At 38.1% G+C, this 26,666-nt stretch overlaps 1 protein-coding gene across 1 annotated transcript; it reads right to left on the reverse strand.

Annotated features, from left to right (window-relative positions):
• Window positions 1–12: 12 nt before the first annotated feature.
• Window positions 13–26,440, reverse strand: RAB14 (RAB14, member RAS oncogene family). Its single transcript, XM_059925512.1, has 8 exons — window positions 26,123–26,440; window positions 16,118–16,176; window positions 14,961–15,014; window positions 13,274–13,451; window positions 7,800–7,866; window positions 4,297–4,384; window positions 3,913–3,943; window positions 13–2,914 (listed from the first exon to the last, which is right to left on the reverse strand). The coding sequence occupies exons 2-8, from the start codon at window positions 16,167–16,169 to the stop codon at window positions 2,737–2,739; spliced, it is 648 nt and encodes a 215-aa protein (XP_059781495.1). The 5' UTR covers window positions 16,170–16,176; window positions 26,123–26,440; the 3' UTR covers window positions 13–2,736.
• Window positions 26,441–26,666: the final 226 nt, after the last annotated feature.

A 26,666-nucleotide genomic window follows, 5' to 3' on the forward strand; every position in this document is an offset into this window, starting at 1 on the left:
AAAAAATCAAAGTTACTGCATCAAACACTTTATTGTCCATGAAAAATACTTGAACATCATACTGGAATGTCTAACGCATAGAGTACTGAGCACCAATTACTAATCAGGAGGGCCTCATAGGTGCAAGGGCAACGAGTAACCCAGAAAAGCAGGTGACCACACAAGTAGTAAGCTCTCCACGGATTAAAAATTAAAAGAATTTCACATTCTCTCCAAAGTGTACTTGCCCAGTGTCTGGCACACAGATATTACAATATGACAATTTGCTTCTCTATTTTTGAGCACCCAAGTTTATTATAGGGGATTTCACATGCAAATAACAGAATTTGGCCCCAAGTACAGTCAAGGGAGAACACTATCAGCCACCAAATGTGCTGATCTCACACTGAAAAAGGTTGAAAAGCACAGCAAGTGTGATCTGAACACAAGGATAAGACTGTAGCTCAATTACTGGGTGATGTGGATTGATACGCTACTTATGTAGACTTCTCTTTTTAAACAAAAAAGGACAATTCTGCAATAAAAACTGGCAACTTATGCCAAATAACTGTTTGCCTGAAGAAAATATGAAATCCTGTTATAATTCAGAAAATAATGCAAACAATTTTAATTTAATCTAGATACAGGTACTTTATTTACAAATATTTAGATTAATAGCATTTTGTTACATCAAATGAAGAGTACAGCAGTCTGAATAACTCCTGTCACAAAAACAATTAAGACCCACTGTAACTAACTTTGGGAAATCAGGGTATTGCACCTAAACAAGCCGCAGTCTTTAGTTTGTGATTGCTACCTTACATCCCAATGGGTGGTTTGTTTGTTTTGTTTTTGTAAATATATACACACACCAGCAGGTCATGGTCCCTGGGCAAGTCCCTTGTGATGCAACAGTGTGAGCAAAATGGATCACTGTTAAGCCTTTAACAGAATACACTGATCTACTCCAGGTATCTTGTTTTTTAAAAAGTTAAACACAGACAGAAAGGTGAGTCCACAAATTAACCAAATCCTATTTTCTGCACATTCCAGTTTTGGCTTTTATTTAACACTGACTATACAATACTCTGGTACTACCACATGTTTACAACCCAGAAAGCTGTATTTTTTACGTTAGTGTCTGTAAATAGGGATTTAAAATGTGTATTTTAAACACAACAGTTGAGCTGAGAGTGAGTTGTATATAATGTACTGAGGTTTACCTATCCTACTTCAAATAACTTCTCAATTCCCACCCTGAACCATAAACTCAATTAGAAATCAATCAACAGAAGAACTTGGTAAAACATAAGTTTGTTTTCTAAAGAAATAAAAGATTGTTTCCCTTGCAATACAGTATTCTGTCAGTGGCCAAACCACCTAGTGCAAAGTAATAACTTACTTTGTATCAGCACAAATATTGGAACACCGTTAGAAACACTTTCCCCTTTACAAAACAGTTTATGCCAACATGACATAAAATAGCCCCTCATACTAAGAACACAAGGGATATCTTAGATTATTTCACTGTAGTGTTAAAAATGCACAATTTAAAATCCCTTAACAGCAGACCTGCAGTTCTGGCTGTCTGGTTCAGAATCTCACCATTCCAAGAAGATACAGGTATAAAAGCTTAAAATGTGCAATAATAAACCCAGCCTTTTTTCTTTTTCTATACAGTAAGGCAAGAAATGCAGCCTGTAATGCAAAACGTTTACAAAAAGAGAAAAGCAGGTTAGCACATTATTGATTGCACAAGAACAGTTAAGAAAATCAGCAGGTAAGCCACAGTGCAAAGATGGAACAGAATCTACTAGTGTTAATCCTCTCACGCCAGGAGCTCCTTCCAGCATAATGTCCCCAAACACTGCCAGCACCAAAGGGTGGAGCCAGTATATCCTGTGAACTGCAGTTGTGTCTATTTTCTTATGTGAAATGGAAGGGAGTAACATAGTCACATATAGGTCATACTGTACAAACTGGTATTTTATACTGTTCCAAAGCCAGTAATCAATTTATTTTCTTCATTAAAATAATATACACAGAATGTATTGTTAGTTCGGTTCCTTCAAATTTTATACATATTTACTTTCTGCTAAAGAGAAAAAGATAAAATGGTGTAAAAAAAAAAAAAAAAGGATAAAGCTATTAATTAAGCACAAGAGAAAAGATAAATGGATATTTTCCCTGTGCAAGGCTAAGACAGAAGCAAACCGCCTCAAGAAAAATGCCACCCACACAACAGGGAATTTATCCGACAAAAACAAAAGGCTTTAAAGGACCCCTTCTCTATTATCAGAAGTCATTTCACAGCAATAAACTTATGGGTTATAACAGACATACCTGAACAGTTAAAAATGGGAAGAAAGGCTTAAGATATCATCAAATTAAACCGTACAATGAGACAAAGCCTTGCCAAAAAGAGGGAGGGGTAAAACTCAAGTCCAGCATCAGTGCTCAGTTTAAATCATGTATTGGTGACATACCTATCATGAGGACAATCAAGGGGGAAAAAAAGTCTAGATTTACCATGCAGAAGAGATTTATTACTCTACTTGCCTTTGATAACCTGATTACATCTAGGTGTTTAGCAGTTTAGTATTGTGTTAAACTGTTTTTACAACAGAGTTGTTTTTTCTTTTTTCTTTTTAATTAAACCCAGTAGGATGTACAGAAGACAATGAGGCAGTAAGTAAAAAGTACTGCTTCCAACAGACAGAGGTGAAAGGTCAAATGAGAGCCACAGCAAAGAGGTCACTAGCAGCCACAGCCTTCTCTCTGGGGTTGGGGTTCACTGGTTAGCCGGCCTCCCTGTGGGGCTGAAGGTTTGTGTTGTACACCAGACTCAGCAGCATTCAGATCCAAGCTTCCATCCTGAATGTTCTGATAGATTTTCTTGGCAGCCTCAAGGAAAGCATCTTCTACGTTCTCTCCCCTAAGAGGCAATCGACAACTTTATTGGCGAGCCACAGCTTTCTACGACAGATAAGACATTATACACTGACCTTTTGCTAACTTTTAGTCAACTGGCATGATGTCTTCAACTCAGCCACTATCATCTAATAAGGGACTACCAGAAGACTGAGCTAAGAGAACAACATGGGAAAATATTTTCTGTGGAAAGCATATAAACAATACTAACAGCTCTTTCTACAAACCCTATTTGAAACTATGTGCTCTAATCATTAAAATGCTAGATATTAATATATAACAATAATTAAGACAGGCCATTATAGAGGGTATTCCAAACAGAAATGAAGTTATCTCCAAACATATGCAGAACAGTATTCCAGGATTTGTATGGTCTGATTAGCCAAGCATGAACTGCACTGTTCTTATCATGCTTAGCCATGTTCACACTTGAGTTCATCTCCCTTAGGAATAACAGTACAGATGAGGCTAAACAAAAAGGGGCTAGCTTCTCACCACTGCAAGGAATTTTTGGCTTAATAAATGAAGAACTATGACAGCAGTCCTGGGGTTCAATAATGAACATGGAATAACAATTAGAAAATGTTAATTATGCTTCTGATTATTCTTAGACATTGAATATTTCCTTAAGTCATGCTTTTTACTATAAGAAGAAGCATTAAATCAACAGGTTGACCAACCTTGAGTCCAAGATGCCAAATTCAACCTTGGTTGTAAAAGTCAAACACTTCTGAAATGTTAACACAATTTCATTTATTAACCTGGCTTACCAACAGGTATAAGCAAGGTATAATATTTTAGGGAAAGTAACAAAAAACATTATTTTGAAATGTGAAACAGGAAGCAAAGGGATGTTTGCTGACTGTTTTCCCTGCCATAAGCATTACACATTTATATATTATACATTACATGTATATACATTATACATTTTTTTATATATGGTTCTACTTTGAGAAATTTGAATATAATTAAAAATGATCTACTAATTTTAGCCATACTTACGTTTTTGCACTTGCTTCAAGGAACAATAAGCCTAAAAATAAAATTCAGACTATGAAGGATATTTCAAATTAACTTTCACAAGGACACTCTCTTCAGTAACATCTGAATAAAAGTTTCCCAACAGCTTTCAGTACTCCTTCTATAGTATTTTATGAAAGACTATATGAGTTTTTTTGAGATGGAGGGAATCTTTACATTTGTCATTAAATAACTCTACTGCCCTCAAATAGAAACACATTTTGTTATTTCCTCATTCTTAGATTTGAGCAGTTTGCATTTTTAAAAAACTGTCAAATAATCTGCATTGTCAAAATCCCACCTATCCCTAGAAATTCTCCCATGTGTGACCCAAAAAAGCCATTAAAAGTCTTAAAAGAAACCCACCATTTTCTTCAGCAAACTGTTTGGCTTCTTCATATGTAACATCTCTCTGTGCCTCCAAATCCGCTTTATTTCCTATGAGAATTATTACCTAGTTTGTGACCAAAAGAAAGACATTTTAAAACAAAAGAAACCATTTAAATCAAACATGAAAATTCTGAAATCTAAAAATCTTGAAGAAAAAACAAGTGGGTCTAAAAAGGAAACGAAATACTAGCAATTATCCATCACACAGAACTACAGAATCATGAAGGTATCAGTATGAAGAGGGATGTCAGCAATTACCTAGGCCAGGGGTTGACAAACTTTCTGTGAAGGGCAAAAGTATATATTTCAGGTTTGTGGTCGCTTTGCACATATTTCTTTGACTTTTTTTTTTTTTTAAACAACCCTATAAACAAGTAAAAACCAGTCTCAGCTCTCAAGCCATTTAAAAACAAAAGTCGTGTTTTGTTTTTGTGTGCCTGAAATATATCTGGTCTAGGCCAAAGATTATGATTTATCTGAGTAAGACTACTAAGGGTCCATGGACAAGCTCCAGGGTATCTGTGAATATACTGAAATTAAGCACAAAATGCTGTAAACAAGGACATTCCCTGGAAGAGAAGGTTTGTGGCTTTCATCAGATTTTCAAAAGTTCCTGGGACCCTCAAAAAACTTTAAAACTACTGGTTCAACTTCTCAGGCTACAAGTAAGGAAATTAATACTCAAATAAAGACTTGTCAAAGGTCACTCAGTGAGTCAGTGGTAGGCGGACATTAGAAGTCAGGTAGAAAACCCAAACTGTGACCATCAAATACTGTCCTCCCCTACACTATCCCTAGGCTGGACTAAGTTTGTAGCAACTGATAACAAATGACTGTGTATCCATGATAGGGGGCAATGGGGGTGGGAGGACATATATGCAGTGGGTTCAAATTCAAGGCAAAATATTATACATCTATATCCACTCTGGAGTCATTTATACAAGTGGAGTTAGGCTGAAGTTAAAGGCTGCTCTGAAAAGCTCTAAGAAAAACGTGTGCAGCCTTGGGAAACAGGGCTTCGGCCTTTACTGGAATGAGCCGGGGATAAACTGTCTCTACCTATATATTTTTTGACACCAACTGGCAACTCCCCCCACCCCCGCTTTTCCCCTTCAGAACAGATGTGGTAATCCAGATGCAGATACTTTAGAAATGGACGGTTTCAACTAAAAGAGATTTCCACCATTAACTTCTTTTCATGTGAAATTTCAGGCCCTGGCTGTCCTACTTTCAGAACATGGTGTCCATGAACTATAACCATTCTGACCCGAATGTAAACCTTCAGCAAGTGAGCCTCCTTCAATCGGTGTGGACAAGTGCCCACTGAGGAGAGAACGGTCCACTAGTCTTCTAAAGAATAAGGCAATAACACTTAAAAAAGGAAATCAATTTTTTAAAAAAAATCAAAGTTGGTCAAGTCACGATGGCTTAGTAGTACAGGGCCATTACAACACAGGTGCTCTAAGCAAGAAATGTTTGCTTAATGGAAACACTGCCTGCTCTCCATTCCTTAAGAATTTCCAAAATGCTTCCCATCATCGTGAAAGGGGAGGCATAAAGTGGCATGCTAACAAGACAGAGGTACAAAATATACCACCAACAAAATGAGAAAGTATTTAACTTCCACACAGAAGTCAAAGGCAATGTTACAGAAACGTAACATTTGCACTGGACCTTAAGAGATTTTCTTTTCTCTAAAGATCCGGTAAGATTTTAAGAGGCATAAATGAGGCAGGAAGGACACGGCTAATTTTTTTATTACACTCCTCTAAGGACCCTGTACAATAAGTTGTTTTCTTGCTGTTTTTAATATTTTACCAATACCTGAACATAACTATAGAACCACAAAAGCTTACAGAAGAGTAGAGGGGTCGTATATACCCTTCACCAAGCTTCCCCAATAGTAGCATCTTACATACTTACTGTACACTCTCAAAACGAGGAAAACTGACATTGGTACAATCTAGAGTCCTTACTCAGATTTCACCAGTTTTACAGGTTCTGGAGTGTGTATAGTTCTATGCAATTTTATTGCAGGTATAGATTTGTGTCATCACCATCAGGATACAGAACTGTTCCATCACTTCAAAGAAACTGCTTTGTGCTGCCCTCTTTACAGTCAACTCACACTAACACCTTTCACGCCCATCGCTAACCCGACAACCACAAATCTGTTCTCCATCTCAATAATTTTGTCTTTTTGAGAATGTTTTATATAAATGGAATCATACAGTATGTCATCTTTTGAGACTGACTTTTTTTCATTCAGCACAATGCCCGAGATCTATCTAATGTGCTGCATTTATCTACAGTTCATTCCTTTGTATGGCTGGGGAGTATTCCATAGTATGGACGTACCAGATTGTTTCACCATTTACCTGTTGATGGCCATCTAGGTTGTTTCCAGTTTTTGGTTATTGCAAATAAAGCTGCTGATGAACATTCATCTACAGATTTGTATGTATACCTACAGAGGGTTTAATGTGATAATGGAAAGTTCCAGACACAGTCCCTGGCATAACAGGCAAACCATGTTAACTGACTATCAATATAATTAAATTGCTGTTCCCTGATGAAAGCCAATCTTACCACTGATTACATATTTACTAAACCAGGCCACTGCCAGGTGCTGGGGTACAAAGCTAAGTGAGACACAGGCCTTACTCTCAAAAAGCTCAGAGTCAGTCACAGATCTGTGCTTTTCCTCACTTGTTTCTGGAATACCCTCAACAGAATCTACTGAAACCTTTTTACCCCTCAAGTCCCAGCTCAAACAACACCTCCTCTGTAAAGCTGGTTTCTCCAGATGGCACTGCTCATACTGGGTCCTCACCACCACCACCAAGCACTACACCAATAACTCTATTTCTAACCCATATTCCACTCTGCTTTTCAGTATAGTTATCTATATACCCACAGGTAATCTCCCTGCTAGACTATAACCTTTTATGGGCTAAGGACCCACATTCATTTTTGTATATTGCAGAGTCTAGCATGGTGGCTATGAAAATCTCAATAAATAAATATCTTCTCAGACTGGCTAATTTTTTAACGCGTGCAGAACTCTTTTTTTATTTTTAATTGAAATTTTATTGAGACTTACATGCAATTGTAAGAAATACAGAGATTCCCTAGTACATTTTGCCTAGTTTCCTCTAATGGTAACATTTTATGAAAGTAATGCAGATTAAAGTGATAGTTTAAGATTTCAGAGTCTCCACTTGACATGAGATCACTACCCCGCTCATAACTCTTTTTTTTTTTTTTTAACCACAAACATGAACAAAAACCAAGTATAAGACACAAAACCTGGCATAATCCATATTTGAAAAAAACGTTTTTACTTCAATTAATTTCAGAATAAAGATTCTCTCATTCTTAGTACCCAAATACAAAAAAAGCCCACATAGCATATGGCTTTCCTTTCTGGGTCAACTTAGATCTTAAGTTTTCTGTATAATAGATGTCATTTAACTTACAGTATTTGGATTGGTGAGATTCCTTGCATCTGTCAACCAGCTGCTTAAGTGATTATATGTACTTCTTCTGCAAAAATTAAAGTTTACATTTGTGACTGCCACAAACAGATGCCATTTCAACAGAAAAAAAGGAACTTCAACAAATATTTTAAATATACACTTTAATCAACAGATCCTAAAGAAGTATTTTTGATTTGACTAGATTGTTACACTAAAGTACAACTGTGGAATGCAAACATATACTTTTCAAAAATCTAGGAAAACCTATTATTTTTAAATAAATAACTCGATAGCCAGCAATTCTGCTAATTACTTACATGTCAGGAGTAAATTTTTTACATTTAGAAGAACATCCATAAACAGACCAATAAACAAGCAAGGAACAACTTAAAAAAACTGATGGGAGGGTGGGAGGGAGGGAGATGCAAGAGGGAAGAGATATGGGAACATATTGTATATGTATAACTGATTCACTTTGTTATAAAGCAGAAGCTAACACACCATTGTAAGGCAATTATAGTTCAATAAAGATGTTTAAAAAAAAAAAACAAAAAACTGATGGAAAACAATTCTAAACTCATAAAAATTGGCTTTAAAAAGACATTTAAGGGCTTCCCTGGTGGCACAGTGGTTGAGAGTCTGCCTGCCAATGCAGGGGACATGGGTTCGAGCCCTGGTCTGGGAGGATCCCACATGCCACAGAGCAACTGGGCCCGTGAGCCACAACTACTGAGCCTGCGCGTCTGGAGCCTGTTCTCCGCAACAACAGAGGCCGCAATAGTAAGAGGCCCGCGCACCGCGATGAAGAGTGGCCCCCGCTTGCCTCAACTAGAGAAAGCCCTCGCACAGAAACGAAGACCCAACGCAGCAAAAATAAATAAATAATTTATTTAAAAAAAAAAAAGACATTTAATACATTTGACTGGAAACTGAAGTCCCCAGGTATATCAGACAGTGAGTTTATCCTAACTCTGTACTCTTATTTACCAGCAGCTAAATCATCTGGGGATTCAGACTGCCTTATTTCTCCATTTTCTCTAATCCAAGAGTTTAAAAACTCATAGGCTCCTTTGCACTAGCCAAGTAGGATCTAAGATAACAAACAAATCCAAATAATTTACAATAATATACAGAGTATATACTATTACTATTAGACTTTACCAAAAAGGTCAAAATTTTTAAAAATTTTGTAGGTTAAAAATATTTCTGACTTCTACAGACTCACAGAACATTAATCTATCTTACTCATTTATCAGGTGAGGAAACAGAAGCCCATAAAGATTTTAATGATTTCAGAGCCAGATGTAGAACCCTGTACACACACTGTGTCCTTGAAGTGTTTCGAGTTCAGCCTTGTGAATATATTCCATGATCTCCAGCTGCCAGTGCTCATATAAATCTGATATTCCAAACATTTAATCCTTTCCCAGTGAGAACTGAAAAGAATTCCTTACTCGGACTCTTTTTCTGTGCTATATTACATTATACACAAATCACCACCTAAATGTCAAAAAAAAGTCACATAAAAACTTTTTTCCCAATGCTTTAAAATTTTCTAAGCAAACAATGGTCAAATATAATTCTTAAAAAGCACAAGCCTTGGGACTTCCCTGGTGGCGCAGTGGTTTTAAGAATCTGCCTGCCAATGCAGGAGACACAGGTTTGAGCCCTGGTCCGGGAAGATCCCACATGCCACAGAGCAACTAAGCCCATGGGCCACAACTACTGAGCCTGCACTCTAGAGCCTGCGAGCCACAACTACTGAAGCCCACGTGCCACAACTACTGAAGCCCACACGCCTAGAGCCTGTGCTCCACAACAAGAGAAGCCACCGCAATGAGAAGCCTGCGGGCCGCAACTAAAAGTAGCCCCTGCTCGCCGCAACTAGAGAAAGCCCGCGTGCAGCAACGAACACCCAATGCAGCCAAAAATAAATAAATAATTTTTTTTAAAAAAAGCACAAGCCTTATCACTCTTTAATACTTGTAGTACTAGCATACCTTGCTTTTACCCAACACATCTATCTTGCTTTGTGCACAAAACATTACACAACACAAGTCCAAAAATATTTATACTGATTTAGAACAATTTTAAAATGTCAAAGCTGGCAGCAAGAGTGAATTACAAACTGCCAACACTTTGGTAAACAGAAAAATCTACACATCCTTTGTAAGTAGTAAAAAGATCACATAAACTGAATTATTTACATGTACCATAGCTTCTGCTAATGCTTTTGCTAACTGTCTCATTACTAATTTAAAATTCACCAACGTACTTTCAAATCTATAGATATACTATCTCTCTATATATTGACCCAAATATGCATTAACTGGTGTTACTACTGCTAAAAAAAAAAAAAAAAAAGGTGCTAAAAGATCCCTAAATTTGGTGTGATGTTAGATATGATATATCAAACAATTGATATAGCCAAACAACCATGATAAACTATGATGTCAATTTAGGCAAGCACCCTGTGACAATCAAGAGTTAATGCTAATGGACTTGCCTGGTGGCGCAGTGGTTAAGAATCTGCCTGCCAGTGCAGGGGACACGGGTTCGAGCCCTGGTCTGGGAAGATCCCACATGCCGCGGAGCAACTAAGCCTGTGTGCCACAACTACTGAGCCTGTGCTCTAGAGCCCATGAGCCACAACTACTGAGCCTATGTGCGGCAACTACTGAAGCCCACGCGCCTAGAGCCTGTGCTCTGCAACAAGAGAAGCCACCTCAATGAGACGCCCGCGCGCTGCAATGAAGAGTAGCCCCCGCTTGCCGCAACTAGAGAAAGCCCACATGCAGCAACGAACACCCAACACAGCCAAAAATAAATAAATTTTAAAAAAAGTGTTAATGCTAAGAATAAAAAGTATTACTAAAGCAGAGACTTTTAAGTTTGCAAAATGTCAATGATTAATAATAGAAAAAAAAAAGAGAAAAAAATCAGTGTCATGGCTGCCACATCAATGTTACTATGAAGTATCACTTTACCAAGAAAAAGTACCTGTCTAAAACCTGAAGTACTGTTTTTTTTCAGTAACAGTTTTATTGGGATATAACAAACATACCACAAAGCTCATCCTGTTAAAGTATACAATGTAGTGGTTTTTAATATATTCACAAATTTGTGGCATGATCATCACTCTAATTCTAGAACATTTCATCACCCCTAAAAAGAAACTCTGTACCCACTAGCACTTACTCCTCATCCCCTGGCAATCTACTTTCTGTCTTTATGAATTGGCCTATTCCAGATATTTCATATAAATGGAATCATACAACATGTGACTGTATGTATCTGGCTTCTTTCACTTAGTAAAATGTTTTCTAGGTTCATCCACTTTATCGTATGTATCAATGTTTCCTTCCTTTTAATGGCTGAATTATATTCCACTATATGGATATACCACATTTGTTTATCCATTTGTCAGATGACGGGCATTTGGGCTGTTTCCAGCAAAGTACTTTTGATGACTTGAATAGACACAAATTTTCTCAAAAGTAGTTACTATGCTTAAAAGGTATGTTTAAAAGCAAAATATATACACGTATCAAATGATCTTAAACTTATACAATCTTCTACATTGACTGTATCTCAATAGGCTGGAATTAAAAAAAGAACACATAGAAAAAGCAAAACAAACTAAAACACTATAGATAGATACACTTAAGCACACATCACCATATTTAAATTTTATTAATAATGAATGCAGGGTTTCCCTAGTGGCACAGCGGTTAAGAATCCTCCTGCCAACACAGGGGACACAGGTTCGAGCTCTGGTCCAGGAAGATCCCCCATGCACCACAACTACTGAAGCCCATGCACCTAGAGCCCATGCTCTGCAAAAAGAGAAGCCACCACGAAGAGAAGCCTGCACACCGCAATGAAGAGTAGCCCCCGCTCACCGCAACTAGAGAAAGCCCACGTGCAGCAACGAAGACCCAACACAACCAAAAATAAATAAATAAAATAAATTTTTAAAAATAATAATAATGAATGCAGTTTTCAATTATGCAAAGTCTTCAGGAATGCATCCCTCATAAAAGGATTTCTGTACAGATGGCCAGGTTCTTTAACAGTCTCCCCACAAAACTATTTACCAATTGTCTGGCTCTAGTGAAGAGCATTAAGGCTGTTTCACTCTGTTTTGCCCTGAGACCACCCAATTCTAGAATTTAGTAAAACTTCAAGCGCTATAATTATAATCATCCACTATTTTTATTCTAAGGCAGCATTTTCCAAAGGGTGTTCCTCAGTAAAATAACCTTACAAAACACCAAATTAAACAAACTTAAAGAGTTCCTTTACACTACAGAACTTCTCAAGGTCCTATAATAGGCTAATGTGCATTGTGACTCTTCAAGAGGAAACAGTGTAAAGCATTTCCCAAAAGGAAATAACTTGAAAGTCTATCACTTGGTCCCACTCACCAATTCCTATCGCCCCAAAAAGTGAGACAAGAGTCACACTGATTTAGACTGGCACTTTGCATTAACATGAAAGGTGATCCAGTTCATTTTCTAGCTTACAGTAGATAAACAGCACAGAGTTTAATGAAGTGGCACAGTATTCCAAAGTCAAACATTTAGGATCCAGTTTTGTTAGTTTGTATCAATTGCTTTCAGTTTCCAGAAACAGAGTTGAAATAAATTTAATCTTGCTACATGAAGTATCATGAGCTACTTCAATCCATTTTAGGACAAAAAAGAATTTAAGTAAATAAACAATAAAATACTTCAGATGCAAGTATGAGAACGTTTTATAATCTACCATGGTGGGTTAGCAAAACTACTTAATTCCTTCCTTGACCTTATTTTGAAAAGGTGTGGGGACTTCCCTGGTGGCACAGTGGTTAAGAATCCGCCTGCCAATGCAGGGAACACGGATTCGATCTCTGGTCCGGGAAGACCCACATGCCGCAGAGCAACTAAGCCCGTGCGCCACAACTACTGAAGCCCACATGCCTAGAGCCCGTGCTCCGCAAGAAGAGAAGCCTCTGCAATGAGAAGCCCACGCACCGCAACGAAGAGTAGCCCCCGCTCACCGCAACTAGAGAAAGCCCGTGCGCAGCAACGAAGACCCAATGCAGCCAAAAATAACTAACGAGAGGCTGAATAGAGTAACTCCTCAAGATCTGCTTGCTTTCTACTGAAGTGAAAATATTTGGTGTAAAATATTATTTCACCTCAAATAATTCAACTGATACCGCTTTTCAGAATAGTATTCTTTCACTCGCTCTACCGGCATCTCCTAAAGTTTTTCTTCAGTCATACTCACTTTCAGAAAGGGAAATCAACAAGTTGTATCAAGTCTTACACACAGCAATTCAGAGAAAAATCCATAAAACCCAAATACACTCATTTACAGACAAGCAATTACAAACTATAGAATGCCTAAATCAATAAAAAAAGAAACCACACTGCCTAAAATAGATTTCTTTTTTCAAGTATGAAGGTTGAAAATGATTAATCTCTTACCTAGTGATATCATACACCATAAGTGCTCCCGCAGCTCCTCTGTAGTAGCTTCGTGTGACAGCCCTAAACCTCTCCTGTCCTGCTGTATCCCAAATCTGCAGTTTGATTTTTTGGCCACTAACTTCAATTATTCTTGTACCAAATTCAACGCCAATTGTATGAGGACAGTCAGCCATAACTGTTAGGGAGGAAAAGAAATATAACATTCCAACTTGCAGAAAGCTTCAAATTAAGACCAGTGGGAAAATAATCCACTAGTAAATCAAATGACTTATTAATGCTTGTAGGCTATAAACAGACTAAAGCTTGCACTAAAAAAAAAAAAAAAAAAATTAGCAAAAACCCAGAAGTAAGGAGTCACAGAGATGTGATTGGAACAAGGGTCAGCAAACTTCTGTAAAGAACCAAATAATAGGACTTCCCTGGAAGTCCACCGGTTAAGACTCCGTGCTTCCACTGCAGGGGGTGAGGGTTCGATCCCTGGTCGGAGAAGATCCTACATGCCAGGGAAGATCCCGTATGCTGTGCTGTGCGGCCAAAAAAAAAAAGAACCAAATAATAAATACTTTAAGTTCTGTATGCCAAAATATCTCTGTCACAAGGACTGCATTCTGCTGAAGCACAAGAGCAGCCATAGACAATACGTAAAATGGGCATGGTTGCATTCCAACAAAACTTTATTTCTAAAAACAGCCAGTGACTGGATTTGGCCCACAGGTTACTGTTTGCTGACCTTTGGACTAAAAGAATCTGCTAATGAAAAATAAAGATTTTAATAAACTCTTCATAATACCAACATTATACTATTTAGCCTTCTGACAATTCTTACATATAACAAATCAATCAATGGTTTTAGGACTCTTGTTTTTGGTCAAACAAATATATATCTTGTAAAATGTTATCAATATCTCAAAGAAAGTCACCATGTTTAATATATATTTATAATTATATATTGTCAAGTTATATATGTCTAATCCAATAGAACAATTTTATTAGTCCTTTCCTTATAATTAGGCCACTGAAAACCTAAACCCACTATTATTCTCTTCTACAGTACACACAGACTGCTGGACACTTCATAAAATGTTACAATAAGCCAAAAAATGCCACAGCAATGATTTCAACTACTGGAAACAATTTCAACTACATTTACCCTATCAGTTACATAAAATAAAATGCCCCCTTCCCCTACCACCCAAGATAGAGTAGTACACTTTGAATCTTAATCAACCAGTCATGAATGTAGAAAGAATTCCATCTTAAATATTTCCAATCTATTATTATTTAGTTATTAGCAAATGATATATGAGCAAATTCCCCCCATTAAGATAATTTCTATAATGGAAAGTCAGAGAACAAGAAAAAGATTACTTAAATTTGACACTATAATATTTTTTTGTTTTTTATAGTATACGTTTTTAAAATTTAAGTTTATATCATCAAAAAAATCTAAACAAGTCAATCAAGTTATTTATGGCATAAAAAGTCAACACTCTATACATACAGGTATATTTCATTTTGTCTGCACCTATTAAAAAAAAAAAAGTCACTTCCTAAAGACAAAAGTGCATATATAGAGAAAGGTTATATTTAATTGCATAGAGTACACTGCAAATGACACTTTTTAAAAGGTAGGAAAGTGACAATAAAGAACTTACTAATGTTTTATCTTATATATTGAACTTACACTTTTTTTCTGTAAACTGATGAAGCAAGCAAGATTTTCCTACTCCCATGTCCCCTGTTTAAAAAAAAAGTTTCAAGTGGTAATTATAATTTTATACTCTTCAATGATTGCTATACCCCTTTTACCATATCACATCACAAACTTCTGGGGCACTTAAAAAAGTTTTATTTCCATAATTTATAATGAGTTCAAAAGATCCTAAAGGTCAGTTTTCACTGTGATATATAAACTGACTATTCCCAACCTTCACCAGTGACAGAATTTGGTTATGAATTATGTTAATAAATAGACACCAGCTGGCAAAAGCTTTTTAACAGAGAAACTGTTGTAATAGTATTTTTTACTTTGAACTATTTCAACTTTTTTTAATTGTTTTTTTTCCCTTAACCCATGCAAAAAAGCCAGAAACTCCTAGGAGTGACCAAAAGGGCAGCATAAAACAAGTAGAAATAATAAGTTTTGGAAGCTTGATTCACTACATCCCATCTTATCTCATATTTCTTGTAGAATTCCACAAAAGAATGTACATCACATGAAAATCATAACAGAAGAGATATCATCTCTAACTGTACTAACAGCAATTTAACCTTTGATGAAGGAAGCATTACAATATAGTCACATAAGCTCAACATTAAACCAAACTGTTCTAATATGAATTAACAGAAAAATATGTATACTTTCAACTGTGCTCTTACAACTGTATCTGGATAAACAGCACTGTCTTAATTTGAGCTAAATCTCAAAACTTATTAAGAGAAAAACCACCATTATATTTTATGTATCTTACACAATTATTCTGAATCTTTATCAACTGCTGGAATCCAGGGCGCTCTGAGAGCTTTCATGATATTTCTGGAATGGATCAGCACTCCTACGAAATAAATCTCATTCCCAGTATTAACAAACTTTCAGGTAGCCCTGAAGAAAAACCAACATCACTTCAAAGGTACCCAGCTTTGTACTACAGAAGTACCCAGGGTCACAAAGCAAAAGGTACATCATTGGTGCAAAAATAAACCTTATCAAAGGAGCTTTAATTTTGCAGTGAGAAAGAAAATCCTTCACTTGTTCTGGAGTACTATATTAAGTATTAGCATGTAAATATTTTGCATTTTAACCTTCTTTGGAGAACAAGAGTATAAGTTAAATAAACTTACCAATAATAATATATTTAAAGATGTAAGAGTAGTTGTATGGTGCAGTTGCCATTGTGGCACTAAAAACAAAGAAAACTGTGTTACTTCAGAAAAAAAGTATATACAAGTCACCTAAGCTGTGTATCCTTTAAAGATATATAAAATAAAGCACGGTGATTATAAACAAAATGTTGGTTACAATATCAGAGCAAAACTGCATTTCCCAAAATGATCAAATGCACAAATTCATTTAGATGAACACTGCTTTAACATTCTTATGTATTATCCCCAGAAATATAAGAACATATATAAAAACAATTCCAATATTTTACTTTAGGAAATACCCAATAAGAAATGCTACTCTGAGAAATTTCAAACAAGAAAATCTTTATAAATTTAAGTTAAATAGTATCATCATTATAAATAGTCCTCCTCCCCTATTAAGGTCCCCATCCCTGTTAACTGATCAAGTGAATACTGATGACCTATTTGTTTGGAACTCTTTGATTTTACAGTAGAATGTTATAAAAAGTAACCACCAACTTATAAACACAAAATAACCTTTTTACTCTACCTGAAATTATCAATTAGCACAGCATCCAAAGAAAGAGTAATATTATTTCTAAACCAAATAAATGTCAGAATTAGAACCACATGAAACTGTTGTTCTTATAGATTAAAAAAAAAAAAGTCAATTATTGACAATTTCACATAGCTCAACCTAATATAGGGTTTGAAGATTAACAATATACCAAATGCCTGCTATATATTATTCTAAGAGCTAAGAGAAATAATGGAATATTGTGGTTGTAAAATTTGAAAGTTTATTTATTAGAAGATATTCTTAAAGATCACAGCCCATTTCTTACCATCAGAGAAGACTTACCCTAAAGAATTCTGATTTCTCTTCTACGCTTAGTAACTTAAAAAAAACCTCTCCAATTTATTCAAATAAATGCCTTGAATGTGTCAGACACTGTGCTAGGTGCTAGAGAAATAAGAGGTGAATTCTAATACTGGTAATAACTTACAATAAATTTTATTCCCCAATAAAACTGAAAGAAAAAAATTTATTCTCAAAGCAGTTTTCAGGGAATTCCCTGGTGGTCCAGTGGTTAGGACTGCACGCTTTCACTGCCAAGGGTAGGGATTCGATCCCTGGTTGGGGAACTAAGATCCCACAAGCCACACGGTGTAGCCAAAAAGCAATTTTCAGCTTAAGATAAAAATTCTTTATAAATATGAAGGTTTAACCCTATTTTTAAAAAAGTTTATTTCCAGTATTTTTTTAATCTGGATTTTACTGTTTTGGCCAACTGTCGCATACACAAGCCAGACATTTAATATGATTGGGGAAACTCATTTACTGAAATTAACACCTTACTGTATGTCATATTTCAAATAAAATTTCTAAGTAACTAATAAAATTTAACCTGTAGAAAAAGTACATATTTAGAATAAGTGAATTATTGCTACCAGGGAAGAGGAAGTTGTCAATTACAGTAAATTATTAGATAACCATTTCACACAATATAGTCTTCCCACTGAGCTGTATGAACTACATTCAACAAAAATGGGACATGATGTAACACATTTATAATCAGTCACATCACAGAAAACGCCCTTAACCAGTTCTTTCAGCAAAGAGTTTCTAGTTAAAGTAACTCTGATTCTGAACATACTAATTTGATTCCCTTTTTCCAGGAACAAGAATGATCTTGGTCCTGAGGCTCAAACTGGTCTGTATTTATTTACTACATTCTCTAAACCAGATCCTAAAGATAAGGAAAAAAATAATCTCTCACAATAAAAATGATATTTAAAGGTTATTAATTTATTCTTGGGTTGCATTTCTCTCAGGTTCTTCTCATCTAATTCATTTTTAACTCCTCTTTTAACTTCTTTTTCCCCATTCAAACTTGGGGGAAGGTAATTAGTCACCTTTAAATTACTGTTACTCTCAAGCTCTCCCTCTTCTGATTTTCCTATTTCTTTTTTCTCTTCTAACTGAACGTTGTAGCTGTACATACTTTGCTTCCCTTCATTTTATTATGTTAAAACTATGGCCTCTAACAATCCCAGTTTCTATTTGAAATGCTCGAAAGGCTAATCATGAAATAATAAACCAATTCTAGGGCTTCCCTGGTGGCGCAGTGGTTGAGAATCTGCCTGCTAATGCAGGGGACACGGGTTCGAGCCCTGGTCTGGGAAGATCCCACATGCCACGGAGCAGCTGGGCCCGTGAGCCACAACTACTGAGCCTGCGCGTCTGGAGCCTGTGCCCCGCAAAGGGAGGGGCCGCGATAGTGAAAGGCCTGCGCACCGCGATGAAGAGTGGCCCCCACTTGCCACAACTAGAGAAAGCCCTCGCACGAACCGAAGACCCAGCACAGCCAAAAATAAAATAAATAAATAAATAAAAATAAAAGTAGCTATAAAAAATGCAGATTTAAAAAAAAAATAAAATAAAAAAAAATAAACCAATTCTAGTTGTACTAATTTGTGTACTTGCTAATTATCACACAAGCATTAATTAATTAAATATCTACTGAGATGACTAATTTTGAATTTTTTAAAAATTTCCAAGCATTAATTAGTATAAACTATTTCCAAATAGAAGAGAATGATCTCTATTTCAGACTCAATACCCGCACCCTGTCTCCACCTCACTACACAACTTTCTGGTCAAGTTTCTTAAAAATTACAATAAAAACCCTAAAAGCAGAGTTAAAGGAGAACTACTCAAACGTACTAATTTCAGTAGATAGGAAAGCAAAAATATCTAGCACTGTAGCCACTAACACAACAAGTCCTCTTTTTATTATTCTAAGGTAAGATACTACTTAGGTTTAAATAGACTCCCATAGTTTATTGATAGCGTCCACTCAAAACTACATATTTGCAGCAGAACCATGTTCAAGTGGCACCTTTTAACTATTAACTATGCTTAACACTGCTTTAACTAAGGATTCCTCAACCTAATTTCTTGAACATGAAACATACCAATGTTAAGGTGAGGAATATATATATTTATATATATATATTTTTTTTGAGGAATATATTTTTAACTAGCTTTGGAAGGGAGAAAAAAGTTTTTCCCGTATTACTTAAGTGTGCTTCTGCTTTACTTACTTTGAGAACTCAAAAAGTGAGAAAAAAAAATGTCGAACTGGGAGAGCAAGAAATGTTGGTCTAGTTCAAACACTCTGAAAACATGAGTCCACTCAACACTGTAATATCCACTAATTTTAAAATCTTGGTAACATCCCGTAATTTGTGCACAGCAAATGTGTGACTGGTGTGATTAAAATGCACCTTCTTACATGTTTTACAAAAATCATTTGAATAAAATTCACATATAAATAAGATCTCCTTTAACACCTTTTTCTTAAAGACAAGAAGCAGACAACAAGTCATTAACTATGTGATGAACAATTTGTAAACTAATAACAAACACAATTGTTGTAGTTACCATTTATTGGGCACTTAACATATGCCAGGCAATGTGCTGAATACTTTACATGCTATTTCATTTAATCCTCACTACTACCTTTATATAAAACGGTGACTATTATCCTCATTTCACAGGTAAGACTCAACAGGTAAGTAATATGCTCATGTCACAGAGCTAAGTGGTCAAGTCTATACTGAACCTACAACTGTTCTGACTACAGAGAACCCCCTCTTAATCACTATATTATTTGGCCTCCTCCACAGTTGAGATGCACCATAAAACCCTACAGCGGTACTTTGGGACACAAATCTTTCTCAGTTCACTCACTTGGTTCTAACTTAATATTCTGAATAAGCGTTATTAAATAACTACATTCAGAGGATGCACTATGATCAGGATTTGTAGATATGGATAAATGATAATACTAGTAACAACGATTCATATTATATCTACTTACAAAAAAGTTTCTGAAGGGAACTAACATTTGTTGAGAGTAAACCATGTGAGGATGTGCACTACTTTTCCCTATACTGTCTTGTATAATTCTTACTCGTCTTACAACTCTGCAGAATCATTACCATTATGTCCGCGTAAAAACTGAAGGAATTGAGGTTTGGGGAAATTCACTGATTTGGTTGGTTTACAAAGTTAGCAAATAGCAGAGTTGGAACCCGAACCCAAACCTGACTCCAAAGAACATGATTTTCTCTATCTAAAGTAGCTCATTAAAAACATATATATGTAGGTTGATAAAATAAAAGCAAAAAATCAAAACCAGAGAAAGATGGAGATTAATTAATACTCAAAGTTAAGGTAATAGTTTTACTATCAGTCCATGTAAAATTTAGTCCTAAACTTCCTGGTTGTCAAGAAGAATGTTTACTAAATGCATATTAAACACTAATAATTGTTCTGTAGCCCCATTTAAATATTAACTTTGCCTAATGATGCTGTAACAAAGGATTTCTCAACCTCATCTTGTGAACATGAAACATATACCACTGTTAAGGTGAGAAATATATTTTAAATGGGGTATACTATTGAATGAAACTCTGCAGCATGCTTTTTTTCATTTAACAATATCATGGATCTATTTCCAGGCCAATACATATAGATCTAAATAGTTACTAAATGCACATTAAACACTAATCATTATTGGGCCAAAATAGTATCATATAGTCTCCATATACTGAATCAGACACCTTACCAAATAAAACTATACATATAAATGACTAGTTTTGAAATGTGCAGATACAGATGTGAAGGTAGGCACTTTCATATACTCTGCTTGTGGGAATCTGAAGTGCCACAGTATTTTGGGGAAGTAATCAGTATATTTTAATATCTTAAAAACAACCCAAATCACCCTTTGGCCAAGAAACCCACTTAGAAGTAGTCTACAGGGCTTCCCTCTTGGTGCAGTGGTTAAGAATGTGCCTGCCAATGCAAGGGAAACAGGTTCGAGCCCTGGCCCGGGAAGATCCCACATTCCACGGAGCAACAAAGCCCGTGCACCACAACTACTGAGCCTGAGCTCTAGAGCCTGCAGGCCACAGCTACTGAGCCCGCATGCCACAACTACTGAAACTTGCTCGCCTAGAGTCCGTGCTCCACAACAAGAGAAGCCACGACAATGAGAAGCCCGCGCGCTGCAACGAAGAGTAGCCCGCGCACTGCAACAAAGAGTAGCCCCCGCTCACCACAACTAGAGAAAGCCCGCGCACAGCAACGAAGACCCAACACAGTCAAAAATAAAAATAAATAAATTTATTTTAAAAAAAGTAGTAGTCTACAGAAACAAAAGCATCAGTCCATAATTTACAAATGCAAGTGCATTTAATGCAGCATTTTCACAGCAAAAAACTGGAAACAATCTACACGCTCGTCAACAGGGAAATGACTAAAGTACATCTGTACTATGAAATAATATAAATCTAGTTTTAAAAACCATTTAGATATAAGTATTAACCTGGAAATATATCCATGATTTTAAGTGAAAAAGAGCATGCTGCAGAGTTTTATGAGATAGCATATTCCATTTTTAAACACATACACACTCAATCCTATATGCATATACTATGGAACGATACATACCAAGTTGTGAAAAATTAATACACAGGTTGAGAGAGAAAAAAGGGGAAAATTATTAACTTTCTTTAAATATCCCTGTGAGGACACTATAAGCATGTACTATATTCGTTAGTAATATTCTAAAATATTAAAAGTAGAGAAAGACAAATATTTTTTAAGCATTTTTATATATAATTCTAATACAAAACAAGAACAAACAAAAAATCCCAGTCATAATACTTCCAACATTACTTCCACATTTACCAATAATATGGGGAACATATGAAGTGACTCGTGATTAGACTCAAAAAACAAACATAAGGAGAATTCCCTGGCAGTACAGTGGTTAGGACTCTGTGTTTTCACAGCCGAGGGCCCAGGTTCAATCCCTAGTTGGGGTACTAAGATCCCACAAGCCCCGGGGCGCAGACAAAAAAAAAAAAAAAAAAAAACCAAACACACAAACAAAAAGCACCCCAATAATGGAGGGTATTTTTTCATTTTCTTATGGTTTGACTCCTTGCTGTGTTAACTTATGCACTTGTCTGACTAATCCTTTCACAACTGTTACACAGCTATTTTATTCCACTCTTTAGAACATAAGATGTTACTGTGTAATTTTTACATAACTGATTCAAGACAACACAGGAAAAAAGCAACCTCCTAAATAAAAATATTCCAGGTGATTTAAATTCTTATCCTTATTGTTAAAGTGGTTTTTTTTTAACATGAAAAACAGTTAAAAACACCTGAGCCAGGATAAACTGTGTTTGTGATTCCAATATAAAAATATTTTTAGGGCTTCCCTGGTGGTGCAGTGGTTGAGAATCTGCCTGCCAATGCAGGGGACACGGGTTCGAGCCCTGGTCTGGGAAGATACCACATGCCACGGAGCAACTAGGCCCGTGAGCCACAATTACTGAGCCTGCGCGTCTGGAGCCTGTGCTCCGCAACAGGAGAGGCCGCGATAATGGGAGGCCTGCGCACCGCGATGAAGAGTGGCCCCGACTTGCCACAACTAGAGAAAGCCCTCGCACAGAAACGAAGACCCAACACAGCCATAAATAAATAAATAAATAAAAATTAAAAAAAAAAAAAAAAAAAAAAAAAAATATTTTTAAATTATCTACTAAGCACAAAGCCTTATGCTAGGCTTTGACAATACAGTAATTATATATATATATATATATATATATATATATATATATATATATATATATATATATGGTTCCCCCCCTTCACGGAACTCAAGAAGAGAAGCATTTTGGTGTGCTTACAAGCCCACTAAAGTGGAATGCTACTTAATTTGTCACTTAAGTGGACACAAAACTTTGGGAGTTAATCTACTAAACTAATCAAAATGTATGCTCAATTTCCTTTCCTCAACACTAATGCAACCTCTGAAAATAACCCGCTCATTTCTGAGACGCACTTTAAAAATCACCTCACTTTTGACAAGATATTTAAAGTCACACTTTTATATGAATTAATAATGCGATAAGAAAAAAATGGATTTATCTATGTATCACGAGAAAGACAAAATTTTCCACCTAATTATGACAGCATGCTGTGAATAGGAAATAAAGTACTTTACTATTGTACCTCTGTCCACAGAAGGAAAGTACTTAGGAGGAAAACAAAACAAAACTAAAACCCTGCACTTACTGTTAGAGTTAAAAGGATTAGCAATAAGTGAAAAATGTACTGATGAAATGATGTCTGAGATTTCTTTCAAAATAATTTGGTAGATGGAAAAGAATCTAAAAAAGAGTGGATATATGTATATGTATAAATGATTCACTTCGCTGTACAGAGGAAACTAACACAACACTGTAAATCAACTATACCCCAATAAAAATCAAAACAACAACAAAAAATAATCTGGTAGACACGTACAGGTGTATATAGATGAAAGGAGACTGATCACTGATGACACTGGCTGTATGAAGGCTCAATATACTACTCTACTTCGTATATGTTTAAAATTGTCTAGGGCTTCCCTGGTGGCGCAGTGGTTGAGAATCTGCCTGCCAATGCAGGGGACACAGGTTCGAGCCCTGGTCTGGGAAGATCCCACATGCCGCGGAGCAACTAGGCCCGTGAGCCACAACTACTGAGCCTGAGCGTCTGGAGCCTCTGCTCCGCAACAAGAGTCCGCGATAGTGAGAGGCCCGCGCACCACGATGAAGAGTGGCCCCCGCTCGCCGCAACTGGAGAAAGCCCTCACACAGAAACGAAGACCCAACACAGCCAAAAATAAAAATAATAAATAAATAATAAATTAAAAAATTAAAAAAAAAAATTGTCTAGAAAAAATAGTTTCTTAAAATAACAGTATCTTTGATACCTCTATATGTGCACTGCTGACTGCCGGCATGCCCAGCATTTTTAATCACGTAAAAATGTTTCAAGCTTTTTTAAAAAAATGAAACATCTCTCAATAGCCCTAGTTTTAAAATATCTTATTTGTCTTAACCCAAAGTTTCCTGTAATTGTACAATATCTTACTGAGATTATGCAAAGATATTTAACACTGATAATAAACAGTTGTAAAAACACTCCACATTCTGTTGCATAGTTGAAGTATGCAACAACTATAAAGTGTAACCTGAAATATAAAAAAAAAAATCTTTTTAAAATGTAGCTTTAATTCCAAGGAATTTTTTAGGTTATTAATATCTAAAGGTTTTACTTCTTTACAATAACTGCCATTTACTGAGTGCCTATTATATGCCAGCTACTTTATAAGCAATCTCTAATTCTAAAAACTAACTCATTTTACAGATAAGGAAACCAGCTCAGAGAGGAGATATACCCATGGTCATATACTACCAAAGGGAAAGCTAAGATTAAGGCCCGGGTCTAACTCTACAGCTCTCTAAAGCCATGCTCCTCTCAATCAACAAATATTAAACACCACTACACGCCTGGCACTGTTAGAGACAACGGGGCACTTACCATATTCCAAGCAATGTGCTAAGGGTTTTAAACCCCATTTAATCTTCACCACAACTCTAAATTGTAGGTACAGTTATCCCGTGAATAGACAAAGACACTTAGTCTGAGAAGTTAAGTAACTTGTTTAAGGTCACTTAACTAGGAAGTGGCAGTACTGGCGTGGGAACCCTCCCAAGTCCTAAACACTACATGTCTCAAAGGCATGACCAAGTAAATGGGTGTAGGCAGAAATGTGAAGAAACGTTTGGGGAAGTCTTGAGGGGTGGGCGAGTGGGAGCTAGGTTATTGCAAGGTCAAATTTGTCCTCGAAAACCACCCCTAAATAAAAGGCAGTTCTGACAGTAATGGAACCGAGCGGTAAACTTTGCAAGAGTCCAAATCTGGACTCTGACACTTGCTGTGGGACCACCAGGAAAGCACTTGCTCTCTGCGAACCCCAGTTTCTCCTTCAAATATAAAATGGAAATCTTGCCATCTCTCCTCTGGGGTGGTGAGAATGAGGACTGGCAGTGTAGTGGCCGACACGACGGACTCTGGGTTCTAAAGGAGTAATCAGCTGTTACCCAAATGCAAACATAGGAAAAAAGGAATTAAGCTGTAGCTACGTTTTAAATGGTCCTGTCTGTAACCCTGTCCTAACCTGAGTTTGCCTGTACCATCATTAACCAGCCACATCACACCTTCAAGCCTCAGTTTCCTCATTTGGGAGATGGAGACACTCTACTTACCCCCCAGGGCCACGTGAAACAAGATAAAGCTGTGGGAAGACACCTAAATCCGTGTCTGGCACACGGTAAAGTGCAAACCACCGAAACACGCTTCTTCCGCCTTCTTTTCTTAAATTTTAGAAAGGCCAAAACTTTTTGTCTTCGTTATTTCTAGATGCTGCCTAGCATCGGGGTCTTAGAGGATGTCACAGACCTTACAGGGCTTCACCCAAACCAGAACCTCGCCGGCAAGGACACCCAGACCCCTGCCCAGCCCGAGTCCAGGAGAGCCTACCCACATAGACAAGGACGCCGGAGACGATCCAAGAGGCCGGCGGGGCTGCGGGCTCCTGCCTTTTGTGCTCGGGGCCGGACGCGGCCTATGGGCCGGGGAACGCCACGTCCGGGGCTCGTGAGCTGCAGAGCGGCGCGGCCCGCGTGGACAAACCCGGCGGGGGAGGTCTGCGGCCGCCGAGAGCGGCGGCAAGAAGACGGGACCCGCGGGAGGTGCGAGTCGGCCCAGGCCGGCTGAGGAGGCGGGGAAGGCGAGGCCGAACACACCCTTGCCCACGCCGCGCCTCGGAGCCCTCGACTGGGCGGGGAGGACCGGAGCTTCGGCGGGCGCCGCGTGGGGACACCCTCGCCCCCGCACGGACTCCTGTCAGGCCCCGCGCCGCGGAGCCCACCGCCGACCCCGGGCTCGCCGCGGCCTGACACGGCCCGCCCTGCGACGCCCCTCGCCCGCGCCCCGGGCCCGCCGTCGTCCCCACCCCCGGCCCGGGGAGAGCCCGGCGAGGAAGCCCCGGCCCCCCGGACACTGCGGAAGGCCTGGGTTACCTGGGGGGTTGCTGGTGGCTGGGCAGCTTTCCGGGAGTGAGGGGGGCGTCAGGACGAGGAAGAGGAGGGCGGGCGCAGCAGGAGAGGGGCGGGGGCGGTCGGCCGAGGCGCCGGCAAGCAGCGGGCAGGCCGAGAAGCTGCAGACGCGTTGGCGGCAGTGGCGGTGGCAGCGGCGACGCTCCTGCGGCTCCCTCAGGGTCTTCCTCGGGCACGTCCAAGATGGCGGCGCTCCCTGCACAGGGTTTCCTGTCACCCTCGCAATGGGCCGGACCACAAAAGAAGGGGGGAGGAAGATGCGCACGCAGCTGGAGGAGCCCGGAAGAGTGTGGCCGTGGCCCGGCCTGCTGGCCACGCCCCTTCCTCAGTCCTCCCCTCTGGACTCGTCGCGACGCCGCCGAACCCGCCCCTCTGGTCCTCGCGCCCGAAGGGGCGGAGGAAAGCGCTTATGCGCAAGCGCAGTCGCTTGTCTTCCCCTCCTGGGGGAAGTTAGTGCGCAGGATGCCGTAGGACTTGCTGAGGTACGCATGGGTCCTGCAGCGCTAGG

The sequence above is a fragment of the Balaenoptera ricei genome, chromosome 6, assembly GCF_028023285.1.
Source record: "Balaenoptera ricei isolate mBalRic1 chromosome 6, mBalRic1.hap2, whole genome shotgun sequence".
NCBI lineage: Eukaryota > Metazoa > Chordata > Mammalia > Artiodactyla > Balaenopteridae > Balaenoptera > Balaenoptera ricei.

Bases quoted from the DNA above. Each gene is read 5' to 3' on its own strand.
- RAB14 (XM_059925512.1), bottom strand. From the start codon at position 16,169: ATGGCAACTGCACCATACAACTACTCTTACATCTTTAAATATATTATT. The intron at 7,867-13,273 runs GTAAGAGATTAA...TAATTTTTGCAG, and splicing joins ATGGTGTATGATATCACTAG to AAGAAGTACATATAATCACT. The intron at 4,385-7,799 runs GTAAGTTAAATG...GTCACAAACTAG, and splicing joins ATCTCACCAATCCAAATACT to GTAATAATTCTCATAGGAAA.